The sequence below is a fragment of the Crotalus tigris genome, unplaced genomic scaffold (genome assembly GCF_016545835.1).
Source record: "Crotalus tigris isolate CLP2741 ecotype Arizona unplaced genomic scaffold, ASM1654583v1 scf7180000017716.2861928, whole genome shotgun sequence".
NCBI lineage: Eukaryota > Metazoa > Chordata > Lepidosauria > Squamata > Viperidae > Crotalus > Crotalus tigris.
In genome coordinates, this window is record NW_024096587.1 from 1,949,511 (window position 1) to 1,967,230 (window position 17,720).

The window sequence follows — 17,720 nt, forward strand, 5'->3', positions numbered from 1 at the left end:
GAACTATGTTATAAAAGCAATTGACATTTTTACCATTCTTTTTTAATACTTTTAAATCTGTTGCCTGAATCATATCCCACTATTTTTAATCAATTAAAAACTATAATTAATTCATTAACTGAGTAATCCAACCAATAAATTGACTATGTTTTTCAATCTTAATTCTGTTTATGGTATAAATATTTTTGAAACAAAGTCCACTCTGTACTTGTAGCTTGCTAGCAAACTAATCATATCGTGTTTGGGGCTACTGATGATGAAGCCATAGATATTTTAAATAGTGGTTCAGCTTGATTTCATTCTTAATTCAGTTCTTGTCCACTTGTTTAATAATATCAATTTCCCCTTTGTTTTATTCAGGAGAGATGTGTAAAAGGATTGTAAGAAAGGATATGTTTTGAGTTTTCAGGAGGGAATATATTTATTCAAATTTAAATTGCACAGAATGTGCATTTAAAAATTACTTGCTTTGTGGTTTTCTTTTAAAAAAAATTAATAACAAGCACTAAAGAGATTTTGGGTGTCCTTGGTAGGGCTGTTGTATCTCAGCGGCTGCCTAAAATATTTTGATATATAAGATTGAGTAGAAAACATATCTCTACCAAAATACATAGTTTCAAAATCTAGTTAATTTGTTTTGAAAGTACCACTTTGCATCTTGACAGTAAAAATACCAGTCAATGACCCCTAGTTCAGCAATCATTCTACAATACAACTTTGCTAAACAAATGTTACTTATGACCGGTTCTTGAAGTTCAGCTCTTCCAGCATCCCCCCACAGTCATGTGATCATGGTTCAGGTACTTGGCAACTGGTTTGCACTTAACCATGGTTTTGCATCCAAAATAAACTCAACAGGAAAACCTGCAGGGGAGGTTATAAGTTGCTCCTGTATGTGGCTCTGGCTCTCATCGCTTTTTCTCCTGAGGACCCTGGCTAATTTCTTGTATTTTGCAGCGTGCACTAACCTACAGCAAGACCCCACACACAGTCTTAGCGTACACCTGCCCAGCTGCACTCACCCAGCACTGCAGCAGATACCAGTAAACCCTCTTGCAACCAGCAGCAGTTATCTCTCCAACACACACACATGGTTGTGCTCATGTCGCACAAGCAGTCACTTACCTGCCCTCCTTCCTGCTTGCAAGGTGCCTGAAACTTGCAATTTCCTACTGGCTTCCCCACTGACTTTGCTTGTTGGAAGCCGGCAGGAAGTCACAAGGAGCTCCTCACTTAACAATCTGCAATCCTCACTTAACAGTGGCATCAGGGACTGCCTGGATTTCTACCAATGGACATTCTAGTCCCAACTATCACTGTTAAGTGAGAACTACCTATAACAATAAATTAAGTAATTAAATATTTGCTGACCTTTTGTGATACCAACAGTTTGCTCCAGCATCTTATGAAACATTTTAAGAAAGGATTAAATTAAAATTTCTGGATTTGGAATCAGCACTTGAAGTCAAAGTTCTATATGTGGGTAGTCTGGTCAAATGTTTTCCATGCATTCATTTAACAAATCTTTATTATTAATTAAATCCCATCCCCATTAAAAAAACGTTTCTAAAAAGATTACATTTACTGTACAAGGCAACAAGATAAGACCTTCATTCTAAAAACAAAACACTCATTTGTCTGCTGTGAATAACTGTTTTAATTAGTTATAGGTAGAAATTAAACAAAATATTGTCTTACAGCTCCCTGAAACCTTTGTCTTTGCTGAATCTCATTCTTGTTCTTTTGAACTCCAAAATGATACTTGTGGTTTTCAGGCATGTGGTTTAGGGTCGTGCATCCCACTATGGAAAACTGCTGTTCCCAGTCTGAGATATTCCCAACATATCAAATTGAATCCGGGAGATGAAGCGTTTTGACTTTGGTGGTCAACACAGGGCTATGAATTATTTTAAGTGTTTTTTGCGCAATGTTTTAATTATTGGTTTTATTGTTCACATAGAGCCACTCTGTCATATAATTTTGATAGACAAATAAACAAATAAATAAATGTTTGCATTCCAGCAAGAGACTTGTTTAACATTAATGGAAACTACCCTATATTTCATATTGATACTTACATCTTCACAGTAGTCCTTGGTCCACGTCAGACCAGCTATATACACTGATCTCAACAAAATAAGATCTGTTAATAGGTAATGGATAGAGTGTTGCTCTATTCACCTCTTATTCACTAGGATTCACACAGCATTTAATAATACAGCATGTCAATTAAGAGTGCAACATTTAAAACACCAGCAAATGAAATTATCATCAAATGAACAGTTCAAATAGAACAGCACCATCAAATCAAATTAAAGGAAGTATTTCAGATTTCTTAAAAAAAGATCAACAAAAAGGAAGTTAAATGGAGATAGAACAAAAGGTGAGGAAAAGCCATGTGTCTTGGGAGGTTAGTAAAAAAGAGAGGCTTTTATGCCTCACTATATCTCCCAGTGACATTGAAAAGAAGAAACCTGAATAATTCTATTAATTCTTCACTCTGCCCCAGGAGAAAAATATTGCCCTTATAAAGAACCAATGTTTCTTTCTGACACCAATAGCATATCAACCCAGATGCCAATTTTTTCCCCAAAATCTATTCTGGCAAACTATAGCACAACTTTATAATGTTCTCCACAGTGTCATTCTTTAATGTGACATGTGCTCTAATGTGTCAGCTCTGGCCACACATTGTGTTGGATAAACTGACCAGACTCTAAAGAAAAGAACCAAGGAACTTGATGCTGGCATCAAAATGGCAAAAGCCATTCTAAGATCACCAGGATATTGTGGTGACCTCAAGGTGGCCATCTTTGAGTAAAGGAATTACAAATATTAATTTCATCACAAACTGCCCAACCAGAAATTTATTAGAAAATTTAGGTTTATTTCCTATAGATGACTAAAGAACATGCCTTTTTATCATGTTACATCAGAAAGGAGGAAGAGCAATATAAAAATAAACTTAGCAATAACAACCCTATGATCATGACTTTTGGGTGTGTTGGGAAACAAAATATATGTGTCCTTTTGTGTTAGAATCGCTGTCTCCAACTTTTTTGGCACCAGGGACTAGTTTCATGGAAGACAATTTTTCCATGGACTGGGGTGGGCAGGATAGTTTCGGTTTTGCTCGCTCACCTGCCGCTCATATCCAGCTGTATGGCCCGGTTTCAAACAGGCATGAACTGGTACCAGTTCATGGCCCCGGGGTGGGGACCCCTGTGCTAGAAGACATGCAGGTGTAAACTTTGCACTAGGTAGAAGGTAGAATTGGTGGGATGATGAAGTGAGATTGTGGATGAGAAAATGCATATACAAATCATGAAGATAATATATGTATACAGAATTAGGTATTTGTTAAAAGGAAGTAATAGTGAAAAAGACAAGGCAGAGAAGCTACAGAGCAGTTTTCTTTTGGAAGTGGGGAATAGCTAACAAAGAGCTTCAAGCAGAGTTAATGGGCATTACTTAAAAAGCAATTACATGATTTGGGATGAAACTAAAGTCAGGAAATGCTACAATTGTCTGGGAATGATTGCAATACAGGTAGACTTGGACTTATAATCATTTGTTCAGCAATTGTTTGAAATTACAATGGTGCTGAACTAATAATGGTTTTGAGCAGTGGTAGGATTCAATATATGAACAACCGGTTCCGGAAGTCCGTTCTGGGCCTGGGCAACAAAACGTTAGCTACCGGTTCTGCCAAAGTGGTGCAAACTGGCTGAATCCCACCACTGGTTTTGAGTGATCCTGAGGGTTACAGTTATCCTAGCATCCCCATGGACATGTCATAAATTGGGAAGTGGGCAGGGAAGATTGCAAAAAGACAAAAATGTATTTTCACCTACCTGTTGCACCCTGCCTGTGGTGCCTCTCATATACTCTCTCCAACCTGTGGGGTGCATCATGTGTACCCCTACACGCCATCCCATGCACACTCATGCACCATCCCTGATTCACATGGCACCTCTGGTGCATTCCCATGCACCTTCCTCAACATGTTTGGTGCCTCACGCCCACTACTGCACACTATTCCATGCACACTTGTGGACTCTCCCCAATGCACCATCTCACATGCTCTTGACCCACTTGATGTTTCTTGTGCATTGCCAAGAAACATACCCTCCCTGACCTCTACAGCACCTTTTGCACACCCGATGCACCCCCTCATTTCCCCCCACCCACCCAGCAGCAGGCACTTACCTGCCTGCCGGCCTGTGATTTCCTGCCAGCTTCCCACTGTCTTTGTTTAAGGGAAGTCAGCAGGAAGTTGCTTTGCCTAACTACCGTGGGATTCAGTTAATGACGGCAACTAGGTCTGCAGGGATTGCCATTGCCAAGCAATGCAGTCATGCTTTACAATCACATCATTTAGCAAGGGAAATTCTTGTCCCAAATGTGGTCATAAGACAAGGACTACCTATAGGTCAGAGTGAAATAGAAACAAATACTGTAAAGGTTAGTATTCAAGAAACAACGATGAAAAAGAAGTAACAAATGCTATGAGCATGTTGAAAAATGAAAAGACTGCAAGTGTGCAGGGTATAATTGGGGGGGTGTCTCTGGGTGAAGACTATGTCCCTGCTTGATGATTGGAAGAATGCCAGAATTGTTCCCTTAAGCAAAGGGGAAGGTAACAAGATTAAAGCGTGCCAGAAAAGATGCATGGCAGAATTCCTATCGGAGGAATGGGAAATGAGCAAGATTTGAGAAGTAGCAGCATGCAGTCTATGAACATATAAAAACAAATGTTCTGATGTAATTATTCATTTGTTTGTATGGGAAAATGGATAGATCTGAATTATGAAATGTTTATGGAGCTGAACGTTGATTGCTGAACGCAATATGAGTGGTATGTGATTGGAAGTAAATTATACATGACAATGCATGCCTCAGGGACAAGAATATTGATTGAAAACCTAAATGATTTGCAAGAATTGTTAAATTGTATAATGCAACAAGGAGTATGAATCTGAAATAAAGAGGTACTTGATAGGGAAAAATGAAAGGAATATTGCAAATAATACATAGATGGCAAAATATTACAGGAAATATGTTTTCCTTGGTAGAATGTTTTTTAAAGATAGAGAAACAGGTGTGCAAAGTCTAAGACATGTAAATGTTGTTAAAAGGTAGCGGTTGGTAAATAATCTGTTGTGAAGAATGATTTTTGCTGTTGTTGAAAGAAGCATAAAACCGTTTTATATATAAGAATATACTTCTGCCCATTTAGTTATATGGAAATGGGAGTTGGGTGTGTCAGAATGCAATGAGTATGCCTTATGTAAGATATGTAACTTCATGTTGCAACAGAAGCCAACAGTGGTTGGATTTGTTCCATCTATTGTGTTATCAGGGCGATTGTGCAAATCAATTGGTTCTGATGTAGGTCCCATTGATTTTTATATTGGACCAAGTTATGGGAGGCTTGTCCAACAGTTAATGGCATTGGAAGAGAATTAGGCACTCTAATAGAGTGTAAGAACTCAAACAAGATTGCCCCTCATAGAATTTGGTGAGATTAATGTTAATCTTTGGATGGCAAACAGGACTGGAAGCAGTTAATCACAAGAACAAGTCTCCCTGAATTCTGATTGGTAAAATTTAGTGGGAAGCTAAAGTAACCCTAATCCTGTAAGCGTTTGGACCCAGAGAATGTCAGTCCTGTGCTGCCATAACAAATGTAGAGGAAGGAGTGGCAGAACCTGGAGGCGGAGTTAAAAGAGGGATCAGCCTAGAACAGGGGTGTCAAACTACCAGCCCGCGGGCCGGACGCGTCATCCAGAAGCCACGCCCACCCCATTGCCGGCAATGGCAAAACCATCCGAATACGTTGCGCAACGTCACGTGGTATCGTGAGTTTGACATGTCTGGCCTAGAATCTCTACATAACCGCAATCAGCTAAGTCCACTTCCCCTTAAATTCCATTGACTCTTATCTAACTCCTAGCAGCTTTAATTGAAAATATTCCCATGCATAGGCATAAATTCAGTTTAATTGGACCTTCACATGTGGACTTGATCTTTCGCACTTGACATCAAACTTTGCAACACTGGTATACCCTAATGTCCTTATAACTCTCAGTCAAAAGACTGAGTCTTCAATATTTATTTATTTATTTATTTATTTATTTATTTATGAGACTTATATACCGCTTTAAGTGCAAGCACTCTCTAAGCGGTGTACACCAGTAAGCAATGTATATATATATATTTACATTGCCCCCAACAATCTGAGTCCTCATTTTACCTACCCCGGAAGGATGGAAGGCTGAGTCAACCTTGAGCTGGTGAGATTTGAACCGCTGACCTGCTGAACAGTCAGCTAAAGTGGCCTGCAGTACTGCATTCTAACTGCTGCACCACCTCGGCTCATCTCAATATTACTGTATGTCTTTATTACCAGCAGAAACATCCTTTTTTCTAATACATAAATGAATTCTGTAATTTCTAAATAGAACTGAAAAGGCCATCAACCCTGCTACCTCAGCTTCCTAGAGGGAAGGGTGGGTAAAATATAATCTGTATGTAATTAGAATAGTGATGAATTGATTTTTTTTTTTTTAAAAAAAAAAAGGAAGCTCAGAGGTTTGTCTAGGCTGGAGTAGCTAGCAGAGGAAAATCTCTAGCACCATGTCCTAACATAATTTAATCTGCAACAGGTTGGAATAAGAGAATTGAGTACATCCCTGGAACAGGCAGCCTTGCTCTTTTCCCCAGCATCCATCTGGAGACATGTGATGAGCCTCTGTGGAACATCCAAGCTACTGTAGAGTTACAGACAAATCATGTGGCCAAAGGTTGTGATCGGGACAATTACTCCGAGAAGTCACTGCGTAAACTCTGTGGTAATGTATTCATTTCCTATCCAGTTATGTTTGGAGGAGAAATATGGCGGGGGGGGGGGAGAGAATGGATAGAAATATATTCTAAAAGAATCTTTACCTAAATCAGGTCAACCTTCTTAAGAATAGGCAATGAATCAAGATCTCCAGAGTATTTCATCCAAAAAAATCTGATGATGTAGTTTGTAAAATATGAATAGTCAGAAGGACATTGGGGCATTGTTAAATGTGATGGATACAGGTAGTCCTCAAGTTATGAGTGTAATGGAGCCTGCCCATTGTAACTTGAAAATTCGTAGAGTGAATCTCATTCAAGGTACAAGATCACTCCCTTGTTCTTTAAAGAATATGTGGCTTGTTAAGCGAACATGAGGTATCTCAGGGTGGGGAAGGCAATGGAGGACCCAGTGTTGGAACAGGCCCCCAAGACCTCCCCAACCCATTAAGATACTGCATACTTTCCCCTCCCTTCCTGCCATGCCAGACTCACCTGGAAAAGATCCCTCTCTGCCACAGTTCCTGCTGCTGCCCAGATTTGAGGCCAGAGAACGCTTCTGTGACCCTCCCCCCCGTGGCCCAATCTGGGCTCTGGATGCCTTATCCGGGCCACTGCCACCTGGATTTGACGCTGGGAAGCACTTCTGTGCACCCTGCATGGTCTGATACGGGCTCCTGGGGCCTTTTCCAGGCCCAACCGGGCCACTGGGGGGATGCGGAAGCATTTGCCGGCCTCAAATCCAGGCAGCAGTGGCCTGGAAAAGGCCTCCGAAGCCCAGATCAGGCCGTGGGGGGGGGGCGGAAGCATTCCCCAGCCTTAGATCCGGGCTGCAGTGGCCTGGAAAAGGCCTCCGGAGTCGCAATCCAGCCTCCGGAGGCACGTGGAAGCGTCCCCCAACTCCGGTTCTGTTCTTTGTTGCAGAGAACAGAGGCCTAAAGTACCATGAGATCACGCAAGATCAGTAATGTGAGATCTCGCCCCACTGATCTCGCATGATCTTGCATTACTTTAGGCCTCAATTTTCTGCGAATGCACCAAAGGCCTGGAGCAGCCAAGAAAGCGAAGGATCTCGATTTTGAGTATTAAAGGCCTGGTGCCTAGGGGGACCCAGGACCGAGATGGGGAGGGAGGGAATAACCAGGATGAATGTTGCAGAGGCACTGTGGTCGCTCATAAGGGCGAACAACTGCTGTGGTGCTGCAATATTTGTAACTTTGGGACTTGCTCGTAAGCACTAGGGGTGCTCATCATGTAACTTTGAATGAGCGTTAAGTGAACGCTCGTAACTCAGGGATTACCTGTATAAGATTTGAAAATCACAACTTATTGGAAAGTTTCCCTGTGCAAATCCAACCCAAAGCAACAGATTTCTTTGTGCTGGGGATTATTTTCTGCCACTGCTGTAATTTCATAGGGGTTGCTTAAGAAGAGGGGACTCCAAATATGGCAACTTTAAGACTTGTGGACCTCAACTCCTAGAATTCCTTTGCCAGCTAGGCTAGCTCAAGAAATCTGGGAGTTGAAGTCCACAAATCTTAAAGATACCAAGTTTGGAGATCGTTGCTTAAGAATGAAAGTTGTCTCATGTTAATTTGTAGAAGGAGGTAGGAAACTATATAGGTTTTCCATTTTAAGCCTCAAAATCTCCTATCAGCTTTATCCCAAATGAAGGCACCATCAGATGGACCTTCTCCATTCTGAGTCTTCTCTCTCGTCCCTCCAGGTGCTGCCCGAGGTGAGGTAGACCTTCTGCCAGTGCCAGGCCCCATGGCCAACTGGACAGCACGCCTTTCGGTCCACTACAGCCAGGACAGCAGCCTCATCTATTGGTTCAATGGCAGCCAGGCAACCCAGGTGCCCATGGGCAGTGGAACCGGAGCTCTTGAAGGACTGAGTGACCATTTCACCTTGTCCCTGTGGATGAAACATGCAGTGATGCCAAACAAGGGCAAGAAGGAGGAGGAAACGGTCATCTGCAGCACCATGCGGAGTGGTAAGACCCTTTTATTAACCTAGACCAGCATCAGAAGAGATTACATGGTAGGTCAGCGGGTTCAGGGACTATTAACTTATTGGAAAGTGAGGACTTTAAGGCTGGCACTGCCTTATGTTTCCACAGTAAACTAACTTGTTTATTTACCAAGTTAAGATGTTGAGAGAACTGGGCTATAGAAAGTAATCAGCCTTTCTAGCACATTGATAGATTGAGCATAGGCAGATATAGTGAAAAAAAATGAATCCTGGCCATACTATGAAACTATTTATTTACACGTGCATTGTTGTGATTTAGATATAATAGTAGAAATATACAAATTCATTCTAAGGGTGTTTTACATCATTTGCATCAAGTTACTTGTTTTGCATAAAAGCATCAATTAGCTCACTGATCGAAATTATGTCAGTGATAAGACATTTGTGTTTAACAGACAGCCAGATTTAACAGACATACTTCCCTGTCACATATGGCCTATTAAACTGAATGTTACTGTAGCTCTCATTGCAGGTGGTCCTTGGCTTACAACCATTTGTTTAATGACCATTTGAAGTGGCACTGAGAAAAGTGACTTATGACCATGGTTCACACTTACGACCATTGCAGGGTCATGTGATTCAACATTGGACACTTGGCAACTGGAATGTATTTATGACAGCTGCAGGGTCCCGGGGTCATGTGATCAGCTTTTGCAACCTTCTGATGAGCAAATGTCAATGGGGAAGCCAGATTCACTTAACAACCATGTTACTAATTTAACAACACCAGCGGTTCACTTAACAACTGTAGCCAGAAAGGTTACAAAATGAGGCAGAACTCACATCTGTTTTGCTTAGCAATAGAAATTTGGGGATCATTTGTGGTCATATGTTCAGGACTACCTATATTAGTTCAAGTTGTGTAAAGCTTTTTATTGAAGTGGCAATTTCACTGGAGGGGGGGGCAACTACTAGATAACTCACCTTTTCCCAAAGTGCTGCTCTCCCGTGAAAACTCAACTCTGCTGTTGAATAAAATCATTTGTGGCTGTTGGCATGGATTCCCACAGCTTTGGCACACGTGATGATGTTGGCAATGTGCTGCACAATGCTTTCCTTTTGCTGTTGTGGCATCCGAGAGGAACCCAGGAGTTTTTGTGGGTTGTTCCCCAGCTCTTCCAAGCTGCTGATTCTCTCCCTGCCACAGAAAGGTTGCAGCTAAGTGAGGCTTTGGAGTGATCTCAATTGACATAAGTGAATGCTTTTTAATACCTGATTGCTATGAGGAAGGAACATGGGGGGATAATGCATTCACTCTCAGTGCTGTAATGTGATGCATGTTAAAATAGTTTCCACTAACGCTGAACGCTAATTGCACTTTGTGTATGAGCAAATGAAGCATGTGTGCTAGTATGTGGGTAAAAAAAACAAAAAAACATCTTTGGTTTGCAGATCCACAGGGCAGCGCCTTGGGTACTTTTGAGACTAGGGCCCTTATCTCTGTCTGGTGTGCCAAAATCAGATCAAAATGGGTTTCCGCACCCCAGGTTTCTTGGTTAGCACATCTAACACGTTTGCAACATGTAGATATGGAACCATGATTTAATAAAAATGAGGAGGATCAGGAAATTACACTCGATCTTTGGGAGGCATTTTGGGAGGCTTTTGGTGCAAGTGCACACAGGAGTCCTTCACTTACGACCAGAATTAAGGCTGGAAGTTCCATCGCTAAGTGATGCAGTTGTTAAGTGAGAAACGCCTGGTTTCACTACCTTTTTGCTGCAGCCATTCAGCGAATCACTGCAGCCATTAAGTGAATTACACGGCCATTAAATGAGTACAGCTTCTTCCACTGGCTCTGCTTGATGGAAATCTCTGGAAAATGGCTACCGCGTAACCTTGGGACCCTGCAGTCTTTGTAAATACTTGCCGATGGCCAAGTGCCCCAATTTTGATCATCTGACTGCAGGGATGCGGCACTGGTCGGAAGTACGAGGACTGGCTGTAAGTGACTTTATTGAAAGCCACTGCAACTTCAAATGGTCATTAAATAAACGGTCAAAAACTGAGGACTACCTGTCCTTGTGAAATGTGTACGGTGAAATAAGATAAAATAAGAGCCTCTTGTTAACGTCTTTGTTAACACTGGACATTTATTCTTCCTTGAAAACCAAGCACAGGCTTTTGTTGTACCCTGGTTGCTTGCTTGCTTGCTTTTTTTACATGTGGCCATGCCACAAAGGAGTGACATCGGTGAAAATGGTGTTCGAAGCAGAGTGGAAGTTGAAATCCTCTAACTCAATTTCATTCTCCACCTAACTGAAAGGAAGGGAATGTTCCCTAGTATTGTGAAAATGAATGAGCCGCTTGCAAGAAGATGAGATTTCAACATCACCCGGGTCAAAATGAAATGCAAACAATACTTTTCTGCTCGTATACTCTTTCGGCTTTCCCTTATCCTGTTACATGCTGCTGAAGATTATTCTTTACTATACTTTGCAGTTAAATATCTTTTTCTGCTTCTGGAACAGGCAGGCCAAACCACTGGAATGATATATTGTCATTACTGAGCCAATTCTAGCATTCAGGTCTTTCTGCTTGAAAGCCAAAATTCTCCATCCCTTCAGCTTATCATGGCATGCAAATACTGTATCGTCAAACTATACTTATATTGACCACTAGGAGGCAATATGCGGCTGCTTTCATCCTGTTTGGGCCCAGCACACAGAGAAATAAAGATGAATGTCATCCCCTCCGTGAGTGAGGTGACTTCCACTACCCTTCATAGTTTTATATGAGATTTTACAACAAGCAGTCCCAAACAGTATTAACCTGGTCACGTACTGCTTCCTGATGATGAATATAAATAGGAACACCACAGATATACATTATATAAAAATAGAGAAATTCCCCTTTCCTCATGTGGGCATGATATGTGCAACATCTACATCTTTCTGATTTGAGAAAAAAAAGAACGTGGACTATACATACCATCCTAAAGATAATCTCTCTCTGTATAGTAAGCCTTTCTGCAATACCGCTCAGCACCAAGATTTTAGGATCACTCCTAAAACTAAAGCACTATATAGCTAAAGTTTAATGGCTAGTGAGTTCCAAAGGGTTTGAGCCCCCTAGAACAGGGACGTCCAACTTTTCTGGCTTTGCAGGGGGGGGCAGAGGATGGTTCCATACAAGCGGCCGGCAAGCACACATGTGTGCACACAGCTCCATTTGTGTGGGCAATGTGCACACAAATGTGCTCACATGCTGCTCACAAAAGTGAGGATGCACGTCCATGTGTGTGCGCTTGCCAACTATTTCCGTGACCCAGTTGCAATTGCCTCACAGCCCACTAGTGGGCCGCAGCCCACAGGTTGGGGATTCTTGCTATAGAGCAAGGCTTTTCAACCAGTGATACGGGTACCACCTGTGGTACATTGGCACCTGGCAGATGGTACGCGACCATCCTAGAAAAGTGGTAGTGGGGGAGGGGAATGAGCTGAACCGGTGGCAGCACCACACAAGCCTGAGCGAGAGACGGCTGGATCTGCAGGGCTGTCAAGGCTCAGCAGAAGCGCCAGGATCAGTGCTTCTTCGGGACTGTCAGGGTTCAGTGGAAGCACCAGGATCAGCGCCAGGCTCCAGCTGGAGCTCAGCACTGATCCTGGTGCTTCTGCTGAGCCCTGAAGAAGCACCAATCAGGTGGAATGTTGCAGCTTCTCCAGGGTCTTGTGATTTACATTCAGATGCTTGGCAACTGATTCATATTTATGATGGTCACAGTGTCCCAGGGTCATGTGAAGTGACCAAAACCTGCTGCAACCACCCAGCAGATGGGGGGAATAAAGACCAAACAGCCCCCATCCTACCCCCGCTGCCAATCCTCAACAGAAATGCTCACAACAATGAAAACCTTGGACAGGAGGAAGAGCGCCACCAGGGGGGGCAGGCAGGTGTCTGGCTCAGCTGTGGCTTGGGGGGGCACTTTTTTCAGTGCCATTGTAACTTCGAACAATCACTAAGTGAAGTGTTGTAAGTTGAGGACTACCTGTACTTCATCACTTTTTTCCTTTTTTGGGGGGGTGGTCATCAAGTTTTTGACACCTTGCTAGGTGACTGGTGGTACTCGGATATTGCCATATCCTAAAAGTGGTACAATGGGTGAAAAAGTTGAAAAGCCCTGCTATAGAGGGATCTGTGGCTATGTATATTCTGATGAGTCCCAAATAGAACAAAAATGTTCATGCACTGCCTCCTGGTGGTCAAGACAAGTAAAACCACACATGAAATGCACAGTTATTGATGTTGGTGTTATCCATTTAAATCCTGTCTCTTGGTGATTCTGTGGGCCAGGTCTCTTCCAATCTTGCACTACTATAGTTAGAGCTTCTCTGTGCTCTGGCCGGTGTCAGCTTTGATGACAGCCTACTTTCCTTTTACTTCTAATTGTTCCAAACATAATTGTTTTCTCCAGTGAGAGATACACTGTAACAATAAAAAAATGTCACTGCTCCCATTCAGAGTGGAAACCATGTAAAGGCTTGTGCGTAAGGACGTGACATATACAGCATCTATTCTGAGAGCCTAAGGAAAAAGAAGGTCTACTGGCTGTACTATTCAATCTATGTTATTTTGGGCTGAAGTAGCGGACACCACAGCTTGTTCCTAGTAAATAAGGAGAACTAAAATCAATGTCACTGCAAATAGTCTCAATAAATTGGGACAAGGAGATCACCATTTTGCTGATTCACCCAGGCTCCTTTTTTTCTATCTGCAGAAGATGGGTACTCCCATTACTCCTTAACTGTGCATGGCTGCCGCATAGCTTTCCTGTATTGGCCATTGCTGGAGAGCGCAAGACCCGTCAAGTTCCTCTGGAAACTGGAGCAGGTGAGAAGGCATCTGCTTGTGCCTTGCTGTGTTCCCTTGCTGTCTCCATGGCTGCCCTTCTCTTTCTTGCTTGCACCAGCCTCACAGGAGTGTGTGTCCTTTTTTCTGGCCGCAGGTCTGTGATGACGAGTGGCACCATTACGCTCTGAACCTGGAGTCCCCCACCATTACGCTTTATGTAGACGGTGTCTCCTATGACCCTGCTCTGATCCATGACAATGGCCTCATCCACCCACCACGGCGTGAATCTTCCCTCATGGTTGGAGCATGTTGGGCTGGTAAGTAGGGTCCATAAATGGCAGAAATAAAAAGCAGCCAGAAGGAAAGAGAGGTGTAAAGATTACAAAAAAAAAAAATACTTTCAGGAAAGAAGCAAGTAAACAGAACCTCTTGCAAAAAGAAGAAAGAAGAAAAGAAAGGAAACCATTACCAAACTTAAGTATATTTGTCCAGTTAAGAGCATAAATTACAGTGTGAATAGTTTCACTAGGATCAGCACATCCATTAGTTTTACATGAAGATGTGTCTATTGGGTGTTTTACTACAAAAACAATATAAATATTCCCAGAGATGGAGTGGATAAAGGGGTGGTGTTGGTTAGGTTTGCAAGTAGATTTTTTTTTAAATAAGGAAGGCTTAATTCTAGCAGATAATGTAATGAAATGGTTTCAATAGCCATACAAGTATCATTGAAGCCCAAGCCCATAGAATACTGTAATTGACTGACCACGGTTTGGGTTAATTCCAGACAGAAAGTTTGTTTTAGTCAATTTAGCAACATATTTAGGACCAAATTGTCTGTCAAGGAATAGAAACAATCAGTGCTATGTTTTCTTAGCAGAAAAATGTTTCACCTTTCCAGAAACCTAGCTTGGAAGTAGAAAGTTCTGGAAAGATTTTGTGGTCTCTCCCCACTAACCCCTCCCATATTCACACCATGTAGTGCCTCTGGATAATTTTAGTGGTTTAGAAGCAGCAATTTCATTTCTCAGATCTCAAGTGTTTACAGCTAGCTTTAGTGATATGTTAAGCCCTCCTTGGTCACAGACAATCCTCACAGGATGACTCTCATTCAATGTTTTAATTTTGTTTTTCCTTGTGCAGAGGAGAGAAACAAGGAAAAAATAAAAGGGAATGAGAACGCCACTGATTTGGGACAAGGTACACGACATTCCTTGTGCCACCAAGCATGGCTCTCATCATTGTTCACGCATGAGGTTTCCCTTCCCCACAATCTTTCCCTTCCCTTCACATCTGGGAAGAAAGTCTTGGCACCACGATAACCTAGCAGTGTAGCAGCTTCTGGATAGGATGGTGGTTTTGCAGCTTGTAAGCGGGATTGAAGCTGAGACAGAGCACAGTTAAAATTTTCACCAAATCTGAGCTATGGCTGGTGTTAAGAGGCGGGATAGCTTTGGGCAGGGGTAGACATGGCTGGCTCAGGAATTCTGGGAGTTGAAGTCCACGAGTCATAAAAGAGCCAAGGTTGCCTACCCCTGGCTTTGGGGAACCCCTTCTTCTCTGAAGGCACCGAGAGAAAACAGGCTCTGCGCACTATGCCACCCTCCAACTTCTATGGGGCAGTTGCTCTGCTTCTCATCTGGCTGCATATCCAAGACTCTTTCCCTCCCCACCTTGCTGTCGCTCCTCCCATGCTTCCTCCTTTTCTCTTCTCTTTTCTCCTGTCTCTTCACCTGTCTCTCACACCACCCCTCCTCCTGTATCCTCCTTTAGGAGACTCTCTGCCGATTCATCACTTCTTCCATGGTTATCTGGCTGGCTTCACTATTCGCCCTGGCAGCCTTGAGAGCCGGGAGGTGATAGAGTGTCTCTATGCCTGTCGTGAAGGGCTGGACTACAGCGACTTTGACAGCCTTGGCAAAGGGATGAAGGTATACCTTCCCCTGCCTTCTGGTGGCATGACCTTCCTTCCTGCCCTGTTAGCACCTTGGCTTGGCTTCCCAGATCGTGCCTGCTCCTGCCCACCGGAGAGTCTCCTCGTGTCTCTTGACGGCAGCCCTTAATACTTCCAGCAAAGGCTGCCTTACAGCCTCCTTCCTCTTCTCCCCACAGGTGCATGTCAACCCTTCTCAGTCCCTTCTTATTTTGGAGGGGGATGATGTCGAAACTTTCAACCGGGCAATTCAGCATGTGGCCTATATGAACTCCCTGCGCTTTGCTACTCCTGGAGTCCGGCCTCTCAAACTGACCACTGCTGTCAAGTAAGTAGGACCACTGACGCTGTTGCAATAGCCTCCCGGCAGCTGTAACTCTTGTTTCTATTTTGGAGCCGGTGCTGTTCTGTCACCCCGATTGTCAGTTCACTTCTTTGCTTGCAATGTGCATGTGCTTTAAAGAGGCAACTGGGACTTTTTAAGGTGAGGAACGGGGGGGGGGGATATATGGGGAAAAGATGGAGGGAAAAGGAAAACAAATCTTTTGGTAATGATTTTTTTATGGAAGGTGAAAAAAATGTGAGAAATCATGTGAGGTTCACAGACTTTCACAATTGATTATTCGTTCTTAGAACAACATCTGTGAAAAAATGTGAGTTCTGTATTCCCCCTATTTTAGGTACCTGTTACTGATGTGCCAGGATAATGAGATACTGGAAATCAGTTTGTTTTCAGTCCAAAGCCTCTAGAGCAGTGTTTCTCAACCTTGACAATTTTAAGGCATGTGGACTTCAACTCCCAGAATTCCACAGCCAGCATTGCTGGCTGTGGAATTCTGGGAGTGGAAGTCCACATGCCTTAAAATTGTCAAGGTTGAGAAACACTGCTCTAGAGGACTGAGCGGGGGAATCAGATGACGGAACTTAGCCCTCTCTCTCTGTGTCTTATTTTCTTGAGAGTTGGTAAGATTTGAATTGGGAAAACAAGGGAGTAAAACGATGGGGGTCTTTTACCTAACCCTAAAACTGTTGTTTTGAACAGCCACTTGGAGCTAAAAGATGACAGTCAAAGCTCTAAATTTAGCTGTTGGGTTTATGGTACAAATGGGAATGAAACCAAGACTCTTTATGTGTGTGTTTCCTTATTTGTGTCTTACTTGCTGCATTGTATTTGCTCCTGATTATTTTATTTATATTTGATTCTTATCTTTTTTTTTTTTTTTTGCTCTGTGCCCTTTGCTCAAGGGCTTACATGCCTAGTAATAAGTTGAATTCAGACTGGCTTTCATGCCTCAGGAAGAACAAGACTCCTGATTTCAAATTGGCTCTCTTGATTAGGAATGTTAAAAGAATTTCAGGTGAAAGTGCTGAATTTATACTGAACAAGCAGAGAAGTCAGACCAATAAAATCTTCTCCTTCTCCTCTGACTGATAGCTCTAGTTCTTATACAAATAATCTAAACAAAAAAGCAGAACTAAGAATATGCAGGACCTAATTGGTGATTGCCACGAGACTGAGCAGGACATTTTAGCCCAGGGGTAGGCAACCTTGGTTCTTTTATGACTCATGGACTTCAACTCCCAGAATTCCTGAGCCAGATGGCTCAGGAATTCTGGGAGTTGAAGTCCATGAGTCCTAAAAGAGCCAAAGTTGCCTACCCCTGGTCTAGCCTCAGTCATTGTCCAAGGAGCCAAGGTTCTGTTGCTAAACTGTCAGGCAGAAAGCTCCAGCTCAGAACGATTAGCCCAGACCAAAGTAGACATAAATGCCTATTTATGTATAATCACTTCATTTTGCATTCCAGAAACCCTGATCTGCTTAGATTATAAGCCATCTGTATACAAAAATTGTTTAAAAAGCAGGATGAAAGCAAATATATATAATTAAATAAGCCAAAGTCTTCAGCAGGCTAAACTGTGTGATCTACCTATTTGTGGTAGCTGTCCTTTCTCTCTCTCTCTCCATCTCTCTCTCTCTCTCTCTCTCTCTCTCTCTTTATTTTTTAACCTGTTTTTGTTTTTTATTTAATTTTTGTCAATGTTAAGTGCTATCAACTGCCAAGGCTGGGAGACACTGTAGACTGTCTTTTAAAATAAACAGCCACATGCCCAGTTC

At 42.6% G+C, this 17,720-nt stretch overlaps 1 protein-coding gene across 3 annotated transcripts in view; it reads left to right on the top strand.

Moving 5' to 3' along the window:
• CLSTN3 (calsyntenin 3) overlaps positions 1-17,720 on the top strand; it is a 38,636-nt gene that overhangs the window by 12,906 nt on the left and 8,010 nt on the right. For 2 of the 3 annotated variants that reach the window (XM_039338788.1, XM_039338790.1), the window contains exons 6-12: positions 6,669-6,854; positions 8,573-8,842; positions 13,598-13,710; positions 13,826-13,988; positions 14,815-14,871; positions 15,445-15,602; positions 15,784-15,932. In XM_039338788.1, coding sequence (XP_039194722.1) covers positions 6,669-6,854; positions 8,573-8,842; positions 13,598-13,710; positions 13,826-13,988; positions 14,815-14,871; positions 15,445-15,602; positions 15,784-15,932 — 1,096 coding nt within the window. The remainder of the gene's footprint in view (positions 1-6,668; positions 6,855-8,572; positions 8,843-13,597; positions 13,711-13,825; positions 13,989-14,814; positions 14,872-15,444; positions 15,603-15,783; positions 15,933-17,720) is intronic. The other variant, XM_039338789.1, reaches the window with a different exon arrangement.